Below are 25,857 nucleotides of genomic sequence, written 5' to 3' on the forward strand. Positions count from 1 at the left end.
AAAAAAGGTTACTATACTAGTGTGGAAATTACTACTTACAGTATAGTACTCGATGCGGTCAGTGTCGTTGCGTCCTCCGAGATTCAAGTAACCGTTCTCTGTTATAATGATCGGATATCCTGGATATTGATTGGCAACCCAGTTAAGTTGATTCCGAAGTCCCCAAGCATGATGCTGAAAATTAAGATACTTGTTATATAAGTTATTCTTATTTGCACCTGTTTGCACAATACGGATGCTCAGCTGTTTTAGTTCCATAATAGTTACAATGTGGTGTCCTTGTAGTTCACATCCTTTTGTTCTAATACTCGTTCGCATAGAAAAACATCTAAATCGGCTCATAATTTAAAATGGAAGTAGTTTTTTTGCAGGTTCTTAAAGGTAGTAACACAGAATACTAATTCCAACACGTTTCTTCTCTCGGTAACTCTTAGGTCTATAGCGAACACTAATGTATGTGTGTAGGGAAATTTCTCAGAACAAAAAGTCTGCGTTAGTTCCATACTAAGATAAATTTGGGAGAAGTGCCACCAGCATAGTACAATGCCCACTGATAGGAACTTTACGCCACCACCTCTCTTCCTCTTAGTAACTGCTTCTTCAACCAGTATTCGAACCGGTTACCTCTGATGTGATTGCTACTACGCAGGCGTGCGTTGGCAACCCCGGAACCTGAGTGGGATTCTCTGACTATCAAGTCGACACTACTAACGGTCGTTCTGAATAACTTGTTTTTTATGTTTCACTTATTTCCAGTGCCATTCCGTACCTTCCTGTGTTCGATCACATGACGAATAATATTACGTATGAGATGTGTACAGAATGTAGTCATAATTGTTAACAGTCCTTTGGTATAAGCTGTAAAATAATGTTGGCATTAAATTACATTTTGTTGTGTACAAATAAGCTCTTCGTGCGGTGTATTTCATGTGTAGTGACAAATATTTTAAGTGTAACGTTTATTTTCAAGTTCGTAATTTAGTGTATAACAAATTTTCTTTAAGATTTTACAGACATTTACGAGCCATTTAGCAAAGATAATTAATATTACACTGCAGACACTGAAGATATTAATAACAAGCAAAGTATATTCTCTTTTTTAAAACGTACCTACTCAAGTGCTTCGATGTAGTGTATAGCTCCTACTAATTCCTCAGTTATTTGTTTTTCAAACATTATACTGATTTATAAACAGTTCTTTATATTGGCCAGCGTTACATTCTATTACACATATACAGGGTGTTTCAAAAATGACCGGTTTATTTGAAACGGCAATAAAAACTAAACCAGCAGCGATAGAAATACACCGTTTGTTGCAATATACTTGGGACAACAGTAAATTTTCAGGCTGACAAACTTTCGAAATTACAGTAGTTACAATTTTCAACAACAGATGGCGCTGCAAGTGATGTGAAAGATATAGAAGACAACGCAGTCTGTGGGTGCGCCATTCTGTACGTCGTCTTTCTGCTGTAAGCGTGTGCTGTTCACAACGTGCAAGTGTGCTGTGGACAACATGGTTTATTCCTTAGAACAGAGGATTTTTCTGGTGTTGGAATTCCACCGCATAGAACACAGTGTTGTTGCAACAAGACGAAGTTTTCAACGGAGGTTTAATGTAACCAAAGGACCGAAAAGTGATACAATAAAGGATCTGTTTGAAAAATTTCAACGGATTGGGAACGTGACGGATGAATGTGCTGGAAAGGTAGGGCGACCGCGTACGGCAACCACAGAGGGCAACGCGCAGCTAGTGCAGCAGGTGATCCAACAGCGGTCTTGGGTTTACGTTCGCCGTGTGCAGCTGCGGTCCAAATAACGCCAACGTCGACGTATCGTCTCATGCGCCAGAGTTTACACCTCTATCCATACAAAATTCAAACGCGGCAACCCCTCAGCGCCGCTACCATTGCTGCACGAGAGACATTCGCTAACGATATAGTGCACAGGATTGATGACGGCGATAAGCATGTGGGCAGCATTTGGTTTACTGACGAAGCTTATTTTTACCTGGACGGCTTCGTCAATAAACAGAACTGGCGCATATGGGGAACTGGAAAGCCCCATGTTGCAGTCCCATTGTCCCTGCATCCTCAAAAAGTACTGGTCTGGGCCGCCATTTCTTCCAAAGGAATCATTGGCCCATTTTTCAGATCCGAAACGATTACTGCATCACGCTATCTGACATTCTTCGTGAATTTGTAGCGGTACAAACTGCCTTAGACGACACTGCGAACACATCGTGGTTTATGCAAGATGGTGCCCGGCCACATCGCAAAGCCGACGTCTTCAATTTCCTGAATGAATATTTCGATGATCACACGAAACATACAGTAGGCGGCGTGGATTGGCCTCCCTATTCGCCAGACGTGAAACCCTGTGACTTCTTTCTGTGGGGACACTTGAAAGACCAGGTGTACCGCCAGAATCCAGAAACAATTGAACAGCTGAAGCAGTACATCTCATCTGCATGTGAAGCCATTCCGCCAGACACGTTGTCAAAGGTTTCGGGTAATTTCATTCAGAGACTACGCCATATTATTGCTACGCATGGTGGATATGTGGAAAATATCGTACTAACAAAACTGTCGGCAGAATCAGGGCTTTCAGTCGTCAGCGTCCATGATGACAGAATCAAATAGGAGTTTAAGTGCCATGACAGGCGGCCGGAATTGTATATCCCTAAGTACTTCGCCGTAGGCCTGACGCGCGACGGTGCTTGGTTACTAGCGGTGTAAACACACAACACGCCACTATCCACTCACTGGTAGTTTCTCGGACACAGCAGTTTGCATGAACGACTGCCTTGAATTTCCTCATTTAATATCGAAACAAAAGAAGACAGACGAATGAGGATTGAAGTTTTACGTCCGGATTACAAGGTAAGTTAATTGGAGATGTAGCTTTGATCAGATTTATTACTACTGGAGGGGAAGGAAGCGGCCAAGGCCATGTGAAAGAAACACTCCAGAGCTTGCATGGATGACCGCACAAATCCGATGACTGGATGCCTGACCCAGGAACTGAACCAAGGTCTCTTGAATGTGAGTTCAAGGCCTTAGCCATGACATCATCTCGGGTTTACAGACCTGATTTTGGTATAGGCACTGCCATTTTATAGCTAAGTCGATGCACAGTAAACAGGGACTGAAAAGAGAGGGGTGTTACCCAATATTACCTGTAATTTTCGTGGGTAAAATTTTAGTACAATTCGGAAAGCGAAAGTGTATATTGCTTATGCGCTATTACGGCAGACATCAGACGCTTCCCTCTACTGTTCGCTTTCTTTGTCGCTTCTATACAAAACTGCACACATGAAGCACTATCGCTGGCATATTTTGTTTCGAGACTTTTACACAAAACTGCACAGAGAAAGCAAAAACGCCGATATGTTTAGTTTGAGGGCGCAGATTTAATGAGCTGTGGAAAAGTCTGAAAGATAATGGGAAATGTTTAAGTGACTGCAATGACTAAGGTTCTCGTGATTCTGTGTTAATTTTCTCAAAAATTCCTAGCTCTGGCGAATAATCGCTAACAATGGAGACGTAAAAGTTTTCAAAAACTGGGAGTCACTTGTACAATTCAAATTCAAGTTAATAGTTTGCCAGTGTGCGAAAACGCATCTAACGATGACTCAGAATTTTTGTGACAACGTGAGGAAACTCACTGAAGAAGGGATATGTTAATGTAGAGCCCAAAATACCGCGGCGTCGGTGAAAGCTCGGTCACGCCACGCCACGGAGTGTGTGTCTGGACAGTACCATTTAAATTCCTACTTCCTACTTCCAACCACGTCGGTAGCATAAAACCACGCACGGCACTGTTGCGTTAGTTACATGTGTAAATCGACCTTTTATCAGTGACTGTGTGTTGTGTCGTAGGGTTGTGTCTGCTGTTAGCTACTACTACCCCGCCGGACGCGGTGGACTCGCGGTTCTAGGCGCTCAGTCCGGAATCGCGTGACTGCTACGGTCGCAGGTTCGAATCCTGCCTCGGGCATGGATGTGTGTGATGTTCTTAGGTTGGTTAGGTTTAAGTAGTTCTAAGTTCTAGGGGACTGATGACCCTAGATGTTAAGTCCCATAGTGCTCAGAGCCAGCCTACTACCCCACGTCAATACAGATGCTTAATTTCGGTCGGAACGAAGTAGTGAAGTGACGAAAGAACTGCCACATCAGATTCGGTGAGTAGTGAAATTGTCAGTGTCGAGTTAAAGTAGTAGCGAAACAGCAAAGAAGACTAAAACATATTTTCGTAAATATAGCTCCGATTTTTCAAAACTCGGGATTGTGAATTCTGGTACTGAGATACAGCCTGCATCTCAGTGGAAGATTCGTTACGAAACGCTATGAAACGTACGTATCATACTATCAAAACTTGTAACGCATCTATCAACTAAACATCCTTCATGTACAGGGAAGTCTCCCAATGTCTTTTAAGTCATTATTAGGAATTTTTCTACAATTAAATCCAGCGCTTAAAACTTTTCAAAGTGGAGCGTACTAACAACAGCCATTTATTACCTACCTCTCTTAACTTCAAATAAGGGGTAAGCTTCACTCTGTGCTAGAAGAACTTCGCACACCTGCAGGAAAAGTTATAAATTTGCTTTGTTTGATGAAGAATGTAGCCAAAGAAATAAATGAAATGCCTATGGAAATAACTGATGATATATCTCAAAATGTGAAAGAACCCCTCATTACTGGCTTGAAAGAAAGCGAATATTTTTCGCTGCTTCTTGTCGGGAGATAAAAGTTTTCCTGGTCAGGGTAATTTTGGTCGACATTGAGTCGAATGCTGAAGCACAACAGTTGTTTCGGCTATCTTTTCCGACAAAAACGTTTGGTGAAGGGCTTTTCAAATCGGTTGACAAACCTGTGGAAGAAACTGAAGTAGATTAGAAAGAGTGTAGGTTTGACAACTGACGGGAGTGTGTGAGGTAGCATTTATAATAGCTTAGTCGACAAAGTTAGCATCGAGAGGCTATTGAACATAAAGGTTTTGACGAATGTCTCGTAAAGATCTTGGCAATGTAGTAGAAATCGACAACTTTATTTAACAAAGTTTAGTGGCTGGCGAGACTTGAAGTGTTGTCAGGACTTTATTTACTGGTGGAGATTGTGATCGATGAAAACCGTTTTAGGCAGACTGCATATCTGTCGGTGTCCTCGACATTCTTGAGGGCAACGACTTTCATAAGCTTATTTTGCAACACAAACTAGAAGCAATGATAGGGAAGCTTCAGCTATGTGCTTAAAATGTGGAACAAGATCCTTGGACGTATTTCCAGTCTTATATGACTTTCTGGGAACCAGCGAAAAGAAAATCAATAAAACAACAGCTGCAACCATACTAGGTCAGTTAAAATCTTTGAATTCCAGCTTTAAGTAATTTAAAATTATATGTTTTCTTGAATATTATGCAAATAATTTTAGTAGGTCTAATTGTAAACATTAAATTCCCTTAAACAGAAATATCATTGATAACAGTTAATTTCCCAAATACTACATTTTGTATAACTAATACTAAAGAACTTTAGTTATCTGTTGTATACCATAAGTACATGTATTCTTGTTCATTCGTATGAGTGTGAAATCCCTTAACTATACGTACTAGAGCAGTATTTAAGCCTTTTCATTTTTATTTTCGGAACTATTTCCCTAAAAACGAGGGCGGAATACAATGCATCAGAAATCTCTTTGAAAAATGGTACCAACAAAAAATTGAAAATGTCATCAAGTAATGAAGACTAGTTAACTAAAATAACACGTGTCAATTCTGTAAAATCCATTTCTGAAACAACACCATTCGTCTCGTTCTGGATAAGTGCTCGGCAATAGTAGGCAGCAATTGCCAAAATTGTGCTGAGACAATGACTGGCTTTTCACCAACCTGTTTATGTGAATGATACTTCTCAGCTTCATTTTTTGGAAAAAATCGGTACAAAAATCGACTAAATGTGGAAAATGATTGAGGCTAAAATTAAAGATACTGAGTGTGAACAAACAATATAAGAAACCTTATTGGTTTGTTTTAACGTTGACCACTCGACTTTGAGTTTATATATTGTAGTGACAGTTAAATGAAGACAACAAAAACCTTGCCTTTATAAAAGACAAATATTTTTCAATGCTTTTGGGGGATGTACAGTATCATTTAATAATTATGCCTATTGACATCGTGAATATGATTTATATACGAGGAGTGACCTAAATACACAATGAATAATTTTATTATTAACAAAATTAATAGTTTTAAATTGAATTTTATTAAATCTTCTTCAACGTTGAATATGGAAGCATTTCTTGAAGACTTATTTTAGAAGGGCGTTCAGCTGCTCTGTCGTCACCCTCTCAATGTCTGCTTCGGTGTCAAAACTTTTTTTTAAGCTCGTTTTTAGGTTTGGGGAGAGCCAGAAGTCGCATGGTGATAAATGTGGCGGATGTGGACTGACAGAAACACGTTTTTCGTCCAAAAGCTCGAGAATCAAAAGTGAGATGTGGCATGGCACACTGTCGTGATGAAGAAGGAAGCTATTAGGCAATCTTTCTGGTCTTTTCCTTCTTATATCGATTCCCAAACTTTGCAGTACGCGTCTACAGTTGTCCCCCGTGGAACGAACGCTCATACAACTATGCCCTCAATATCGAAAAAAAAAGAGTATGACTTTGAGATTATATATTAACTGCCGTGCCTTTTTAGAGTGAGAAGATACACTATTTTCGTCTCAGGGTCTTACTCAAGGACCAAAATTTAAAATCCAATTACAATTTCGACATGAAGGCCCGATATGAATAAAGACGAACCTGAATTCCATGCAGACGGACACACGACTTCCCTTGTGTTCATCATTCAAAAGTATGGGAACATAATTTGCACTCACTCACTTCACATATAAGTTATCGGTTAAAATGCATTTCACGGACCTGAATAAATTGCTATGACTTTCAGTAAGCGCCAGAATATTTATTCCCCCGTTCAAATGGACAATTTTTGCCACTTTTTGCACATTGTCTTGTTGTTGTGGTTATAGGACGTCCTGAATGTTGCTCGCTCGATTCTTTTCCGCTTTTAAATCGCTCATATCGCTTGCAAACAATCTTCAGCGTTAGAGTATTATCGTACGCCAACTAAACAACTAAAACATTTCATGAGTGTCTTTGGCACGTCTTTGCAATTTAATGTTAAGGTATTGTTCAAAATCCAAGATGCGTAATGGACACGGTAAACATATCACATTGCTAACGTCTGTAGACGCGGATTGACGACTCAGAACATGTTCCACTTTGACGCTGCTTGTCTCAACGGACCAGGCTTTCGGACAAATTACACCAAATGGTTCACTGTATTGTTTGACCACACCGTATCTATGTATGTCGCTTCTATATTTGTATACTTGTATATTCGGTTACTGGGCCTCTAATTTTTTTTTTTTATAAAGTAGGTGGTCTGCAAATCTAAAACTTTTAGAAACTACTGAACTATTCATTGACACCATTTGTGATCCTTCTTTTGATTTTTTAGTTCAGCAAATTATGTTTGCAAGCTATACATGTTCTTACCATCTTTTGTTATTGTAACAAAAGTCCAACCAAGACGTTCATTACAATCGCAAAACACGGTATTGGTTACTCAATTTGTATAGCTGGGACTGTGGAAAAAGAGACTGGAAAACAAAGAAGACAACTTATAAATATATATTTAATCATTAAATTCAAGGATAACTTTATTATTAAGTTTGTGAGCTTGTGAAATGCACTTACTGTGCACTGATAAAGTGCACAGAACTAATTAGGCTTGTTATCTATCTTTGAGGTAATAATAATAATAATTACTATTATCATTATTGTTAACTTTTCAAAAAAATTATAAATAACTGCAGGCTTAAATTATTAGAGGGATTCACAAAATACTAAAAATGTAGGAATAAATAAATTAAAGGAGATTGTGATCCTATGTCGCATATTATGCACTGTTTCTTACAAACTATTTGAAAAGAGATTGTACATGAAAAACAGTTATGACAATCTGCTATGGACATTGAGTATACTTTCAATGGAGATTGTAAATTTTTTTATTAATGAGAACGAAATTACAATCTTTCATCACGATTATTAGCTTCCAGTATTAAGAGATGTTTCGTTCCAGTTTGTAACCCATGCCTCTCTATGCTGAAGAGCCAAAGAAACTGGTAGACATGCGTGATATCGTGGAGGGCCTCAGCGAGCACGCGGAAGTGCCGCAAAACGACGTGCCATGGACTCGACTAATGCCTGAAGTAGTGCTGGAGGGAACTGACACGACGAATCCAGCAGGTCTGTCCATGAATCCATAAGAGTACGAGCGGGTCGAGGTCTCTTCCGAACAGCACGATGCAAGACAAACAATATATGTTCAATAATATTCGTGTCTGGTGAATTTAGTGGCCAGGGTAAGTGCTTAAACTGAGAAGAGTGTTCCTCGAACCACTCTGTGGTAATTCTGGACCTGTGGTGTCGCATTGTCCTCCCGGAGTTGCCCAAGTCCGTCGGAATGCACAATGGCCATGAACGGATGCATGGGGTCAGACAGAATTCTTACGTACGTGTCACCTGTCAGAGTCGTAACTTGACGTGTCAAGGGTTCCACATCATTTCAACGGCACACGCCCAACACCATCACAGACTCTTCACAAGCTTGAACAGTCCGCTGCTGACACACCCGGTCAATGGAATCATGAGGTTGTCTCCATACCCGTACACGTCCATCCGCTCGATACAATTTGAAACGAGACTCGTCCGACCAGGTGACATGATTTCAGTCATCAACAGTCCAATGTTGGTATTGACTGGCGTTGTGTCGTCCCGTCATAAAGGATCCACAAGTGAGCCTTCGGTTCCGAAAGACACTATCGATGACGTTTCATTGAAGTGGTTCGCACGATGACACTTGTTGATAGGCCAGTCTTGAAACCTGCAGTACTTAGGGAAAGGGTTGCACTTCTATCACGTTGAACGATTCTCTTCAGTCGCCGCTGGTCCCGTTCTTGCAGAATCTTTCTCCCGCCTCAGCTATGTCTGAGATATTATGTTTTACCGGATTCCTGATATTCACGGTACACTCGTGAAATCGTCGTACGGGAAAATGCTCACTTATTCGCGGTCTCGGAGATGCTATGTCCAGTCGCTCGTGGGCCGGCTGTAACATCACGTTCAAACTCACTTATAATCTGATAATCCGTCATTTTAGCAAAAATAATCGATCTAACTACTGCATCAGACACTTTTTGTCTTAGATAGGCATTGTCGACCACAGCGCTGTATTCTGAATCTTTACATATCTCTGTATTTGAATATGCATGCATGTTACAGTTTCTTTGGCGCTGCAGTGTATGATGACCTACAGTGTTTCAATGGAGAAGCCTAATCCCTTAACTGGATGGAGCCATGGAGCACATGTGCTATCACCATTTTCTTGTCTTAGTAATCGCCAATCTGTGAACACTCTGATGTCGTCAAATGTCTTTCCACTAACACAATGCTACCCCTGTACAAGGAGTACTTTCAGCTTACCTCAGGAGCCGATGAAATTACGGCGGTGTCCCGCTTTTTCGAAGGGTTGTGGCCTGTGAGGCCTGGTGTCACGAAAGTCGTGTTGTAGTGATTCATCCCAAAGAAGTCTGCCGTACCTGTAACAAGGATTATTTCCCCTGACTTCAAGTAACTGATAAACCGAAATAAAACGCTAGCGTTTCGAACAAATGTAGAAGGTTTTGTTTCAGACTCTCTCAAGTAAGGGATGCTGCTATTATGTAGTGCCAATGCTATAAAAACTGAATACGTATAATGATTTACGTGAATGTGTATCAGGAAGCAGATACATAAAGAAGTAAGCAATGCCGATTTGAATCTTTCATTCAGTCCCTCATATCGACTCGGACAGTGCAAATTGTAGTCACAGCGCGCTAAAGGCTGCTGTGGAGTACGAAAGCCTTGTCCAGTTCACAGTTTTACCCTGTCGCGAAAAAAATGGTATAATAATTGTTTTGTATCATCAACAAATATTTCATTAGCAACTATTTGTCACCAGCAATAAGCAATTAATTAAAAAAATGGACAGCGAATACTTACAGCCATTTGTATTTCGTATGTTTCTAAAAGATTCTATGATCCAAATATTGAAAACCATCAGCTTCCTGTGTTACAGGATACGCTTGGTAAAGGCCTGCATAAAATGGTACAGAACACATCTATTGCAAGAAACAGTTGCTATGTGTTACAAAAAGATAGAATATTGTGACGTGCATAGCGGACCTGTAGTTGTTTAGCGTTTCCTGGAATATTTTGGAATCATATCTGTGGTGGGCGTACTGTAAGACCTTCGGCACACACACCATCAGATTATTTGACTTGTCCCTCTAACGAAGTAGGCGAGTGTCAGCAAAATGTCTCGTGGTCTTATCATGGCGTGTTTATCTTCTGCCGTTAGTTCAGACGATAGAAATGCCACTTGCACGCTTAGAGTATCAGATTGACGGTTACCAACTTTAAACAGAACTTGATTAATTTTCACATACATTTATTAAAATAATAACATAAAATTACTTAACTTGATTCTGGATGCTATTTACAATTGACAGTTTGAAGTTCCTTTGGTCTTGGTACGTTAATCTTATCCTCACATATCTCTGGTACTTGACAAAGTGTCTATACATTTCTCTTCATGACTATGTACAGGAATATGGTAATCTTATTAGGAGCAGACTGAAACTTGACTGTCGACTGGTACAGACTAATGCAGACTGGTACAGACACTAATCGGAGGTCTGTGCACTCGTTATACTACCTTGCGCGTTCAGGTATCACTGCGCGAGTGTGATCCGCGAGGAGGAAAGGTTCTACGTTAGCAGCAATCTCATTGGCTGCGTTACATATCAATACGCGGATCGGCGGAAGCAGAATTAGGTCCGTCTCTAAGACAGCGCCATCTCGTAGTGCGAAGACGGACGAGCGGTGCGCCTGCGCAGTTGGGCTTGGCGGGGCGCGCTCTGGTGGGAAAGTTGTGTACGCGCTGACTACGCGGAACTATGTACACAACAATATCACTTTTGTTTCTCGAGAGACACTGCTATTACTTGTGAATCTACGCCGCCAACTAACATCGCGCGTAAGGATTACGAAGATAAGATACCTGAAATTAACTCTCATACTGATGCGTCTTGACAGTCAGTTTTCCCTCGCTCTATTTGCGAGTGGAACAGGAGGAGAAATGGCAAGCAGTGGTACGGGGTACCCCCCAGTACGCACAGTACGGTGAATCACGGAGTATCTATGTAGATGTAGACGTTGATTTGAAGGCAGAAGGTATCCATAAAGTAGCGTTCTACTACTGCATTGGTTAACCTTTGTGAAGGCCTTCCACTATGTTCGAACGCACTAATTGTTTAATTATTTTCCGTTCTTCATTATGCAAGATGGAAAGCTGTTGTGGTGATGTGAGGAAACAAATGGAGTAGGCTTTGTTTTGTGCAAATCTATTCGATTTCAAATGTTACCATTTGTCGAAAACAATCACTTACAGTACCACCATCACTGAATTTCCCTGCCGCTACTCAGGTACTAATGCGAGTGCCACATCATATTCTGGAACCCTGCAGCCCCCTCAAAACTTCGGGTTACCCAATGTGCTTTGAAAATTTTTTGTTCAGCGTGCACCCTTGATGATTATGATACATACGTACATGGATAGTGCATAACGGGGGATATGGAACGAAGTTCAATTGGGGTATGTTAGACGAAAAAACCTACTTGGGGAGGGGTCTCACAGATATTCAGTGTACTGACGAGAGACTACACAGGTTCAATGTAAATCATTCTCAACAGTTATGGAATGTTCTAGTGTGATGCTTTTAAGCTGATGGTACCTGAGTGCTGCGATTATAGGGCATATCATCTCTAGAGAAATAAGTTCCATCTGAGGTACGTACAAAGGCGACAAAGAGAGAATCACTCACACCCAGCTGCATAGTTCATTGACGCTACAGGACGACAAGATCGAAGTCCCTAGTAGAAAAACATGATGGTTTCTGTAACTGATACGGATGAAGCTGCTGGTCCCACATTATTTGTCACAGAGTGGGTAATTCCAGGGAAACGAGTCATTTATAGTATTGACTCCGTATGCCCCAATCCTCTAAAACATTTACTGTTTCCTTAGAGACGAGAATCCTTACAGATTGTCTTTGTCTTACACTCTTGGTTGCGTAGGCAGACGTAACACGGAATGGTTCAAATGATGTGGTGTAATATTTTTGTCACACGCTGGGGGTGGTCATAAAGTTGTAATATTCATCTCTACAATAATCAAGTTGCGGCAATATTTTCGAGTTTGCTTGCAGATGTGGGTCTCTACCCAGGGTACACACTGTAATCACCGTAACACAGTACAATAGCACGCCGCCGCAGAAGGCAAAACGAAATTTGGCAGCCCACTGATAGAACGGAGCGTAGTGCGATTTCAAGGAAAACAATACTGTAACAATCTGTGCCGATCTGAGTGAATTTTACAGCAATTATTCAATAGCATAGAGTACAGGGAAACATAAAATGTATCTTGCGTTTGTACTTCAAGCAACATGTATTCGTTTTTTTCTATAAGTACCGAGATATCAGAGACCTACCTGAAACATACGCTCGTTAGTATTTGTGTATCAATTAGCATCTAAAGTGAAAGGATTTGCGTATATTAATCTTATGCTCGCAGAACGTCAGTGATTGTCACTTATTTCGAAACTACTTCATTTGCCATCATATTCAGAATTTTCTTATGAAGCTAACTGCAAATACAGTGAAATAATTTAGACAAGTATTGTAGGAGATGTGGTTAACATTCCAATAAGAATGACGGTGTCGGCAGTATATTGCCTTTACAATCAACACTCGTGTAGCATCCAAAACTGTGCTTGACAGATTGCTGAATTACAAAGGAAGAAGTTTCAAAAATCTGTGTCTTGAGCCTTACTTGACATTCCATAAGCAGTCAAGAATGCTTCCTCACATGCAGCGTCACAGTGTGAAACAAACTAAACTAAATGATGTTTAAATGGAAGTTTTCCTGGTAAACCGGTTTTTATTTCTTCCAAATGTGTGATTTAGCAAGATCACTGTTTTGCTCTGTATGTTGGCAACGAAACGTGTTGATGATTGCAAAGAATTTCTAGTGGGACGCAACGTCCATTGTCTATCACTTTCACGTAGCGACAAGATTCAGTAGCAAAGTATCGCTAGAATTAACGGACCTAAGATGGAAAAACATATTTACTATTTACATTGCAATCATGCGTGACAGAAGTAGGAATCGTTGTGTGCCCACTTGTTGAACCCCAGTGGTCTCCTACTGCTGTGCATTTGGTTACTCACCCCTGATGTACTCAATCTCTTCTTGTGTGAAGGTTGGTAGCCTTGATCGGGGCCGTCCCTCAGCCTTGCTGTTGGCATCCACTCGCTGTCGAACCACAGCTGGATAATCCCCATCCTGACTGTAAATAGGATGGCCGAACATACCCATCTGCAATACAGAATTACACACTTTTTAAGTCACGTGAATACTATCTCTAACAACCTCTAACAAACTAACACTACACTTTAAAGTTACATGGGATCCAACTTGTTGACGACATAGCTACAGTACCCACCACAAACTGTCGTGCTCTTTCAGCTGCCTCTGCATCCTCTGTCGAGTTAGTCTCTGGTTCAGGCCAATCCATATTAAGCGTAATTCCCACGCTACCTGCGAAGTATGTCAAAGCAAACACGTGCGTATAAATTAGATTATGTTACATAGAGCAGTGTGTGAAGTCATTAATGTGGTGCACATAGTGATACTGATGGACCAGAAACTGTAATTTAAACTTATCCAAAGTTCTCCGACATAAAACAGACTTTTATCCACATTTTTATTTTGTGTACTTCGTCACTTAGTTACCAAAACTTTTATGTCGTTATATGAAATTATTGTGGTGTAAGTACAAATTAAGTGCTGTAATAAATAATATGTTAATAATTTTATTTCTAGATTTGTAAACCCAATGGAAATGGCTTATTTATCTTGGTCTCGTTATTTAGAAGAGCAGATGGACCACCATCGATATTCATGCCGATCATTAAGTAGCTCTGAAGGTAGTTTTAAATATATAACCTCCAGTCCTAAGGTACGTAATGCGTTCAGTTTCATTTACAACATTTAGTACACAAAAACATATATTATACAACTTCAGGACCGAAAGTGTAAGCAACGAGTTTTAATGCACATAAGCAACAGTTAACTAGCTGTAGACTACTACAAATTTTCCTATGTTATTTGTACTGCCATTCACGTCTTTAAAAACTAAACTTGTGTCATGCGCAGAAGACGAAAAAGTAGTATTGTCTAATATATGACAATCCTTTTTAATCTGAGCACATCGTTCTTAATCTTTTACTCTTATTGTTCACTCTTTGCTCTTGCACATATTGTATATCACCCTTCTTTCTCTATAGCTTGCACTTATTTTTCTCAGAATACATAGCATTTTACACCATTTGACATCGTCAAACACTTCCTCCAGGTCGACAAATCCGAACAGATCATGAATATTATTAAACCGAATAAGATTCCTAGTAGTACTCTGCTTATCGTTTAATTCCGATAGTGACTCACACAGAAAAAAAAATGTCTGATCCTTCGTGAAAATAATTTGCATTAAAGGGATTAATTTTAAGCTCTAAGATAGCCCTGTAAAGCTTTTAGATAAAACTGGTCACGAAAAAAATGGAAATTTCCTGTCCGGTTAAAACTATGTGTCGGACCGAGACTCGAGCTCGGAACCTTTGCCATTCAGGAGCAAGTGCTACACCGACTGAGCTACCCGAGCACAACTGACGTCCCACCCTCACAGCTTTAAGCCCCCCAGTACCTCGTCTCCTATCTCTTAAACTTGACAGAAGCTCTCCTGCGAACCTTGCACTCCTCGAAGAAATGATATTGCGGAGACATGGCTTAGCCTGGGGGCACTTTCCAGAACGAAATTTTCGCTCGGCAGCGGAACATGTAACTGTTGCTTCCACTCGAGGACATGTACATGTGACTGAGCACTCTGAAGGACAGTGCGCATGTGATCACAAGTCCACTTGTCATTTAATTACATATTAGCAGATAACAACGCTGCATATGGTGAAAGAAACTTGCGAAGCAAAGAGATAGAGGAAGGAATAAGACTTCAAGTGAACTCTTGAAAAATTTCTAGGGAATGCATACTGTTATCAATGGAGAATATACCTGATTGTCTCGTAGCTATTGATGAAGTAAGATACTGCTCGCCAGTATGACTTTTTTTTCGACTGCAGCTTTCTTCGTTTTCCCTGTGTCCATACACTGCGGGAACTCCTGCCATCTTGCGCCAATTACAATATCTTCTTGCTGATTATTTCATATATTAAGTTGCCAATACCTACGTTTACTACAATAAAACACAGATTGCCCATCAACTACTGGGTGAGAGGTAGCTTTTGTGTTAGAAAAACAACTTATCTGCGCCACGAGAAAAGGAATTGGTTGAAATAACTTCATATCGTGGAACTTGGTAAAGGCCTACATCGTTGTAGTCAAGTATTCAAAGTGCCACACTTGGACGTCAGCGCGCTTTATTACGGTTAGGCCGCAATTCACCGATCTCCGAGATGGTGCAGGCATTGAACATTTCTAATCTCACTTTGTCAGAGGTACGACTTCAGTACCAGAATTCAGTTGAAATTTGAGTCAGTTGTTAACTTCTGTGAGTACCACATTGTTGATAATATGTCTCGTCATAGTCTCTCACGAAATAGGGGGTATAGGCGTGTAGACAACACAAAGCTCAGTAACTTATTCGCGGATTGTTTTTTGGATCCCAACAGTCGATGAGTTATCATACTTCTTCGCTGGTTGACAGGTAGCGGATAAGGAGTAGAATGGTCGCCAGCGGTTATCGTCTATGTGGACGCATGAGCCGAAAAGTGTGGCCATAATTTTATGAGGAACAATCTACCATTCCACGGGCAATGGTTGCTGTAAAAGGACTGATTTTTTAAAAATGAAATGACACTTTGCTAATGGAAATAAGGTTCCAAAAATCTGATTTCTGAACCTCGAATACATACTGTACATTGTCTACAACAAAGTATCAGTTCACTACCATTATTCGACTAATGCGGCAGAGAAGAGCCATCAATGGTCAAATACTGAATGACATGCCATATAACTGTCAGTTGCTCGTAAAGTATCCAATGAGCATCCAGTGCTGGTCCCTGCTTCATGTTATTTTAAGCTTAACCGAGGCAGAACTGATGTGCATGCCAATGCCGTATCGACATATGAAACATATTACGTAAGAAGTAGCTTTAGGTACAGTGAAGTGAGGCCACAATAGCAATGCCGTCGAGGTAGATGTTTATGCCTTAGATCAGCGCAGACTAGTCTCCTTGTTACGAAGGCTGCAGTTGAGCAATAATGTGTGAGAATGTTTGCCCTACACGTTCATTGTCTCGAGCAGTCCGCGCGAAAGTGTATCGCCAACATTGTCCGGAGAAAACGAAGTTTGGAAGATAGCTCTAATTCAGTTGGTAACTTATCTTTAACCACTGTCGTCAACTATAGAATGACTCTTCCATCCATGTTTTGCGGTGCCCTGAGGACCCAAAACAATTTGACCACCTGCTTGATAGCATGTTTGTAGGCCTATTTAATAAGTTATAGCAGCTGTTTCAGTTTTCATCGAATCGACACGTACTTCCAAGTTATTCAGAGATATATGGCACCAGATATCTACGCAACAGCGGTGGTCTGTGGGTGAGGATCTACGACCAGATAACATCAGAGATGATTTTCATCAGGTTCGAATGAGGCTAATTTGCTACCCAAGGAATCAATGTGAATTTACTTTCATCCTTCCCAAACAACTGTACCACGATACCAGTCTTGGAGGTGAAAAAAAGTTAACATAGTCCGCAACTTTAGTGGTGTCTTAGTTTAATGGTATGTGTGCGATGTAAGCCAGGGGAAAGTCCTCCATAGCCTGTTGTTAGCCCCAGCGGCCTATGAACATGTGGTGCCCGGATGACGGAGTATTCAAGCACAAGCGTGGACCAAGTGTGTAGCAAGTAACGTTATTCTACCGACCAGGAGACACGTTTCGATTACTGCGGGACCCACACGCAATCCTAATTACATTGTCGTTAGGTTAGGATGGGAACCCATCGGTGTCTGTTGATGCAAAGACTAATTTTCAACAATGTACACTAATCCTTGTGCCCTGACACAGTCGTAATTGCATCAGCGTTGCACTCTTTCATAAGATCTGCGGCATATCCCCGTCTATGGTAATGTGCAGAACTGTTAAATGTCTGACGTCAACGTTCCGTAATGAAGCATGGACTTAGAAAACCTTGTCACCTACTTAGTAATTGGACGACCTTCAGACATTGTCCGTGAAAACTGCGCAAAAACAGCAGTTTCCGAGATTCTTATTCCCATGAGACAGGCCATAACAAACAGCTCTTTCTCAGACCCACTTGTCAGTGGACTTCACCACTTGTAGGCAGTGACGATGCTTGCCTGATTCCCAGGTCATCCCTACCTCGCTTACAAATCTGGTCAAAAGAATCCGAAGATTAAAATAGGTGGTATTCACCCTTTTGCGTTTATGACAGCTTGAACTCTTTATTGTATTTGTCACTATCGAAAGGGACATGCATGTTGTCATGAGGCACTGACCGTTCTGTGTGGCTCTGTACTGCTCATCGTAGAGGTGCCAGACCCGCGCGTGAGCTTTGATGACGGTGTGTGTGGCCAGGTAGTCGCCGATGCCCGGTGCTCGCAGACCTGGTGCGGTCCACGGCACCACGTAGCCATGCACGAACTGATTGGGCTCGTTGAATGTGATCCACCATTTCACCTGTGGAACCATAGATTGTCAATTATTCTGCCAGGTAAAGTAAAACTGATATGAGGCTGCAGGTACACTGAAACTTTTACTTACCCTATCTCCGAAGTTTTCGAAGAGTATCCTGGCGTATTCAACGAAGTAGTCAGCCAGCAACTCGTTGGGCCAGCCTCCGATGTACTGCAGTGCTTGAGGGAGGTCCCAGTGGTACATCGTTACCTGCAGGCGGCATACAGTAGTGTCAAACTTTATAAAACTGCGTATTTTCATCGCTTTCTCGCTCGCTTTTATGAAACCAAACGAAGAACACATTTGGCGACACAGTCTCTGGATGGCCGTTGAATTCGTGCGCAATGGCCGTACTGCCTAAATTCAGTACTAATTAACTCGGAAACGGTGCAACATATCGAAGTTTTTTTATTATTATTTCTTGGCACAATCTGCCTCTCATTATCCTTGCAAGCTTTTCAGTCTGTTTCCGTATATGCGGAGTGAGCAAGAATTGCACCAACAAAATTTCGGTGGTTGTTCAGGGATATTATGTGAGCAGTTTCGTATAAGATACCCATGGCCTCCATTGGTACGTTATGGGGGGGGTGTACATTAATAGAACCGACAAAAAGCAGGTACGTATTTCAGACTGGAAATGGAGGAAAAACGTCCTATGAACGTATATCCCGAAATGCACCGTTCCCATGGCATATGGCTGTGATGAATGGAAGTTCTTCTGCCCACTTGCTATGTGTTACTTGTATGTTGCAGGAAAGTTCCTCTGACCACGAGGCGTAATCCCCTTGCGTGTAGCAGGCGGTGTCATTAACGCAGCGTACTTAAGCAGCAGAATGGTCCAGTATTCACGTCGGGTCGACAGGTAGCACGGCTACACCAAAACAAGTACCCTCGCAGTTACCAACCATATCACACAATGTTCATCTGTCTGAAGAGACCCACGATCAGACAAGCGTCCAGGAAGGACTTGAAATATTGTGTAACGTCGTCGGTCTCAGTGAGCGTACATGTTTTTGTACAGCCGTGCTGCCTCTCGACTGTTTCCATCCGCTTGGCCGTACCCAGACACCATGTCGGCTTGTTCCCTACATGAATACCGGTCCATTGTGCTGCTTAGGTACGCTGCGTTAATCATACCGCCTGCAACACACATGTAACACACGCCTCGTAGCTAGAGGAACTTTCACTCGTCACCGACATCTGCCATTTCAGCTGACCATTTCCGGACACATTTCATAAGACTTTTTTTCCTCCGTTTCCAGAAATATCTATGATTTGTCATCCCTTTTACTTTCATTTATGGAAAAATGTCCTCACAACGGTGAAACAATCTGTAATAGCGCACACTAATTCAATGAGGCAACAGCCTTGAAACAGATGCAAAGTATCGTAATCAGGTTGCATTGAAAGGTAAATATCTCTACATGGCGTCGTAGAGGCACTCTTCCGTTGCATTCAGTGAACCCTTATACGAACTACATTTTGGGAAACTCACGAACAGTAAACCCATAGGTACTGCTGTGTATCAGTTCTAGCAAACACCTAATGCAACCGAAAAAAATGAGTCACATGTGGGCCATAATAAATGCTATCTTAAGGTAAAAGAGTGACTTGTGTTTTACCATTGCCAACAAGTCGAAAACATGTATCGCCAGTGAATGGATCAAGTGTTTTCTATTAAGACATACAGTGTATGACGTCGCCATTAGCAGTGTTACAGAGATACATTGAATGCAGTTCCGGCACAAACCAGTCAGAAGAGAAAAAAACGATACAAAGATAAAAGACGGAAAGGAGCCAAACGAATTGCTATTAGTCTGTAACGAGTTAGCTTAGGCCACCGGTCCCTTAACCGGAAATACTCAGGAAATATCGCTGAACAGCTCCCGAAATGCTGTCGGTGGATTTTTTGTTCACCCTCCATTTACTAGTTTTAAGGATCGTCAGCGGTGAAGTATCTATATGCAGAGGACAAGACTGAAATGAGAAAGGACTTGGAAAAAATCCGATGTATCCTTTTCAGTTGAAACAGTAATCGATTAAGGGGGATGACGGGAAACAAAATCTGGATCGCCATTTGGAGAATTCAACAATCGTCTTCCAAACCAATATACTTGATCGTAACCACGGTGCCGTTTCCAGTGGCGAGAGTCTTAGTATTGTTAACTATATTGCAAGAACTATAAGCCTGATGGTGAGAAAAGAGGTCAATAGCAGTTGTGCTATAGTAGCAAGTAAATTTCTCTAATAGTATAGTATAAAAGCAGTAACAATTAATTAATATGAGATAATTAATTAATATGAGATTCTAAAGCCTTTTGCAGTTGTACATGTAATAGGCCAATTGTAAAGGAGTAAACAAGTAAACATAAATTCACGGTTTTTATTCAAGGTTTTTTATTTACAACAAATGCGGTAGTTATTTTTCGTATAATTTACTAACTCATTGTAAGATAAAACAGTATCACGTGGAAATTAGATCGTATGCCTCACGGCAAGTGCCAACAGTATGGTGTGTGTGATACTTTCATGTCATGTATCATCGATCACTGTTTCAGATAAGGTTATTTAGAAGCAGAAGTGTTTGTGTAATGAAGTGCTTGTGTTGTTGAAGGCAGTCAGCGAAAATGGTGGGTCAAATTCATCTCCATCACGCGGCCTAGTCTTCTTACAAAGCGCCGTGGAGCAGACCGCTTAACGTTTCGATTTAACCGATGAATATTCTCGGCAGTGTAACATATTCCTTATTACTCTGAGTAAAGGAAATTGAACAAAAGGAATCATTACCTCGTCCGTTCAAGACCAACTATACGCCAACACTACATCTTCTCTTCCGGTCAACTGTAGGCGACAGTAGTTTCCTACAACGGCTAAGGTGGATATAAAATGATTTACAAAAAGTTTTATTTCTTCTCGCGAATAGCAGCTTGCTGTAAATGTAGAAAAATGTTAATGTACCTCCTACTATCGTGTCAGACTGGTACCCGGCATAGTGCAGCAGATTGCAGTGGAAGGGACTCCTCAGGGCATTGGAAGTCCCCTGGAGAAATACTGGAACATGTTGCCTCTATAGCCGTCTATAATTGCTAGAGTATTGCCGACGCAGGATGTTTTGCTCGAATTGACCTCTCGTTTATGTCCCATAAATGTTGAATGTGGTTCAATGTCGGGCGCTCTGAGTGGCCAAACCATTCGCCTCAAAGGTTCAGAATGTTCTTCAAACCTATCGCGAATGACTGTGGCCCGGTGACATGGCGCACTGTCGTTCATAAAAATTCCAGGATTGTTTGGGAACATGAAGTCCATGAATGCTGAAAATGGTCTCCAGGTAGCGGCATATTCAGAGAACCCAGTCTGTTAAACGCAAACGCGGCCTATACCATTATGGAAGCACTACCAGTTTGCAAAGTGTCCTGATGACAACTAGGGTCCGAGACTTCGGGATCTGCGTCGCATTCTCACCCTATCATCAGGTCTTACCAACTGAAATTGGGACTGATCTGACCAGGCCACGATTTTAAAGTTGCCTAGGATCCAGCCAATAGAGTCACCAGCCTAGGAGATGTACCGCAGGTGATGTCGAGTTGGTAGGAAAGGCACTCACGTGGCTCGTCTGCTGCAAGAGTCCCATTGATTTCTGCTGTTATTTCATGCAGTCTTGCTTGTCTCTTAGGACTGACAGCTCTACGCAAACGCTGCTGCTCTCGGTCGTTACGTGAAGGCCATCGGCCACTGCGTTGTCCGTGGTGAGAGGTAACGCCTAGAAGTTGGTATTCTGGGATCGCGAAATACTGAATTTCCTAAAGATTTGCGGTTGTGGATGACACATGGGTCTAGCACCAAAGTCTCTTACTTCCCATCCTATGGCCATAATCGAACCTATGACCGTAGCGGTCGCGGGGTTTCAGAATGTAGCACCTAGAACGGCTCGGCCATCCTTGCCGGCGCATATCTATAGCTCTCGGGAATTCCAAAAGGGAATGGTTAAAGATCTAAATATCATGTCTAGTCCAATAAACAGCTTTAGTGTTAAGAAGACATAAATGGCGGTATTGCCAAATCTTTTTCTGGTAAAAAAATTTTAGGTTGCCTTGGTAGAGCTGTAGTTGTGAAATGTCTTATGTGACCACGCCCACCTCCGAAGGTATAAGAGTTGTACCAGTCTACCTTGGTATTATTACAGGAAAGTCCACAAGCTTTTACGGTCATTTATGGGGAGTAATTCAGGCAATGTGAAATTTATACATGAAGCCATTTTTGTAGATAAGAACTAGACCCTCTACATTCTACGAAGGTATGGAAACCCCATCCAGACGTAAATACTTCAAAGAGATTTTTGTTCAGAGCTTCTTAGAAAGCGGTCATACAGATATTAATATCCAATGTACCGTTATCCTTTGCGCTAACATCACGAGGAAAAAGTTCACAACGGAGCTGCCCGGACCGCAGCTCGTGCTCGTGCGGTAGCGTTCTCGCTTCCAACGCCCGGGTTCCCGGGTTCGATTCCCGACGGGGTCAACGATTTTCTATGCCTCGTGGTGACTGGGTGTTGTGTGATGTCCTTAGGTTAGTTAGGTTTAAGTAGTTCTCGGGGACTGAGGACCATAGATGTTAAGTCCCATAGTGCTCAGAGCAATTTCAACACATTTTTGGAGATCGCCGAAGTCCATTTAACTTCAGTTGACATGTAGAACGTGCAATATATTACTTGCACGAGCTTCACCAAGGAAGTCCTTAAATTGTGTAAGTGTAGGCCAGATATAGGTACTAACCAGCAGTCCCCCCGAGGTAGTTAGCAAAGTATGTTTGACATTACTGCCATTGGTAGTCTTTATTAGGAGCATAGCTGGGAGGCGTTTCGTACATCCATATATACATTTCCGTTGGTTCCCCTAAAAACGCTCATGCGGAAGCTGAAAGAATTGCTTTTTTAAGATCAAGGACGCTGTTCGTTTTTAAACTTGTTCGCGATGACCAAGCGCTCTCTTCTCATTGTCATGCTTCCACATCGGTCCCATTACATACATTTCCAGCAGTTTAGTGTTTAGAACTACAGAGCAATCCTACTTTACCCTTTCTCTACGTATTTACCGTAATTTCAAAGCTGTACAATGCTTGAAAATGTTGTTGTACCACTAACTGCAATTACGTTATGAAGCCACATTCGATGCAGTGAAGAACAAAATGATCATTCCTGACTATTACGAATACCTTGCACGTGAGTACTCCACAAAAACATAATTTACATGCTAATCAACTCGGAAGTGGCGCAACATAGTGCATTTTTCCTTTTCCTTAACAAGCCGTCTGGTAGAATTTTGCACAGAGCATAACTTAATCATAGCAAACACTTGGTTCAAGAATCATGAAAGAAGGTTGTTCTCATGGGAGAATCCTGGCGATACTAGGAGGTATCAGATAGATTATATAATGGTAAGACAGAGACTTAGGAACCAGGTTTTAAATTGTAAGTCATTTCCAGGGGCAAATGTGGACTCTGACCACAATCTGTTGGTTATGAACAGTAGACTAAAACTGAAGAAACTGCAAAAAGGTGCGAATTTAAGGAGATGGGACCTGGGTAAACTGAAAGAACCAGAGGTTGTACAGAGTTTCAGGGAGAGCATAAGGGACCAATTAACAGGAATGGGAGAAAGAAATACAGTAGAAGAAGAATGGGTAGCTCTGAGGGATGAAGTAGTGAAGGCAGCAGAGGATCAAGTAGGTAAAAAGACGAGGGCTAGTAGAAATCCTTGGGGAACAGAAGATATTATGAATTTAATTGATGAAAGGAGAAAATATAAAAAGGCAGTAAATGAATCAGGCAAAAAGAAATACAAACGTCTAAAAATGAGATCGACAGGAAGTGCAAAATGGCTAAGCAGGGATGGCTAGAGGACAAATGTAAGGATGTAGAGGCTTATCGGACTAGGGGTAAGATACATACTGCCTATAGGAAAATTAAAGGGACCTTTGGAGAAAAGAGAGCCACTTGTATGAGTATCAAGAGCTCAGATGGAAACCCAGTTCTATGAAAAGAAGGGAAAGCAGAAAGATTGAAGTAGTATATAGCGGGTCTATACAAGGGCTATGTACTTGAGGACAATATTATGGAAATGGAAGAGGATGTAGATGAAGATGAAATGGGCGATACGATACTGTGTGAAGAGTTTGACAGAGCACTGAAAGACCTGTGTCGAAACAAGGCCCCGGGATTAGACAACATTCCATTAGACTATTGACGGCCTTGGGAGAGCCAGTCCTGACAAAAGTCTACCATCCGGTGAGCAAGAGGTGTGAGACAGGCGAAATATCATCAGACTTCAAGAAGAATATAATAATTCCAATCCCAAAAAAAGCAGGTGTTGACAGATGTGAAAATTACCGAACTATCAGTTTAAAAAGTCACAGCTGCAAAATACTAATGCGAATTCTTTACAGACAAATGGAAAAACTAGTAGAAGCTGACCTCGGGGACGATCAGTTTGGATTTCGTAGAAACGTTGGGACACGTGAGGCAATACTGACCCTACGACTTATCTTAGAAGGTAGATTAAGGAAAGGCTAACCTATGTTTCTAGCATTCGTTAGAGAAAGCTTTTGACAATGTTGACTGGAATACTCTTTTTCAAATTTTGATGGTGACAGGCGTCAAATGCAGGGAGCGAAAGGCTGTTTACAATTTGTATAGAAACCAGATGGCAGTTATAAGAGTCGAATGGCATCAAAGATAAGCAGTGGTCAGGTAGGGAGTGAGACAGGGTTGTAGCCTATCCCCAGTGTTATTCAATCTGCATATTGAGCAAGCAGTAAACGAAACAAAAGAAAAGTTCGGAGTAGGTATTAAAATCCATGGAGAAGAAATAAAAACACAGAGGTTCGCTGACGACATTGTATTTCTGCCAGAGACAGCAAAGGACTTGGAAGAGCAATTGAACGGAATGGACAGTGTCTTGAAAGTAGGATGCAAGATGAACATCAACAAAAGCAAATCGAGGATAATTAAGTGTCGTCGAATTAAATAGGGTGATGCTGAGGGAATTTGATTAGGAAATTAGACGCTTAAAGTAGTAAAGGAGTTTTGCTATTTGGGGAGCAAACTAACTGATGATGGTCGAAGTAGAGAGGATACAAAATGTAGACTAGCAATGGCAAGGAAAGCGTTTCTGAAGAAGAGAAATTTGTGACATTGAGTACAGATTTAAGTGTCAGGAACTCGTTTCTGAAAGTATGTGTATGGAATGGAAGTGAAACATGGACGATAAATAGTTTGGACACGAAGAGAACAGAAGCTTTCGAAATGTGGTGCTACAGAACAATGCTGAAGATTAGAAGTGTCGATCACATAACTAATTAGGAGGTATTCAATAGAATTGTGGAGAGAGGAGTTTGTGGCACAACTTGACAAGAAGAAGGGACCGGTTGGTAGGACATGTTCTGAGGCATCAAGGGATCACCCGTTTAGTATTGGAGTTCAGCGTGGGGGGTAAACATCGTGGACGGAGACCAAGAGATGAATACACTAAGCAGATTCAGAAGAATGTATGTTGCAGTAAGTACTGGAAGATGAGGAAGCTTGCACAGGATAGATTAGCATGGAGAGCTGCATCAAACAAGTCTTAGGACTGAAGACCACAACAACAGCAAAGCCTCCCACGCGATTTCTGTTTGTATGTTCAGACTAATCACTGACGCTACCGAGGGGATTTTAATGCAGCTTCTACTAATACACAGAATGATTCACGAGGACGTTTTTTTCCTATAATTTATCACTTCTACGCCAGACAAGTTATCCAGTCGTAGGTACTTAATGAAACCCATGCGAAACAGAGGGGATCACCAATTGTGTATAATATTTTTGTTCCTTATACATTGGTATGAATATTTATCACCACATTCATCAAGCTACACTT

General features: G+C 41.4%; 1 protein-coding gene across 1 annotated transcript in view; it reads right to left on the reverse strand.

The window, feature by feature from the left end:
* Window positions 1–25,857, reverse strand: part of LOC126281666 (myrosinase 1-like) — a 37,511-nt gene that overhangs the window by 4,967 nt on the left and 6,687 nt on the right. The window contains exons 4-9 of the mRNA XM_049980814.1: window positions 18,032–18,154; window positions 17,767–17,947; window positions 13,673–13,767; window positions 13,398–13,545; window positions 9,552–9,667; window positions 40–174 (exon numbers count right to left, since the gene is read on the reverse strand). Of these exons, the coding sequence (XP_049836771.1) occupies window positions 40–174; window positions 9,552–9,667; window positions 13,398–13,545; window positions 13,673–13,767; window positions 17,767–17,947; window positions 18,032–18,154 (798 nt within the window). The remainder of the gene's footprint in view (window positions 1–39; window positions 175–9,551; window positions 9,668–13,397; window positions 13,546–13,672; window positions 13,768–17,766; window positions 17,948–18,031; window positions 18,155–25,857) is intronic.

This window comes from Schistocerca gregaria, chromosome 7 (assembly GCF_023897955.1).
Source record: "Schistocerca gregaria isolate iqSchGreg1 chromosome 7, iqSchGreg1.2, whole genome shotgun sequence".
Lineage (NCBI taxonomy): Eukaryota > Metazoa > Arthropoda > Insecta > Orthoptera > Acrididae > Schistocerca > Schistocerca gregaria.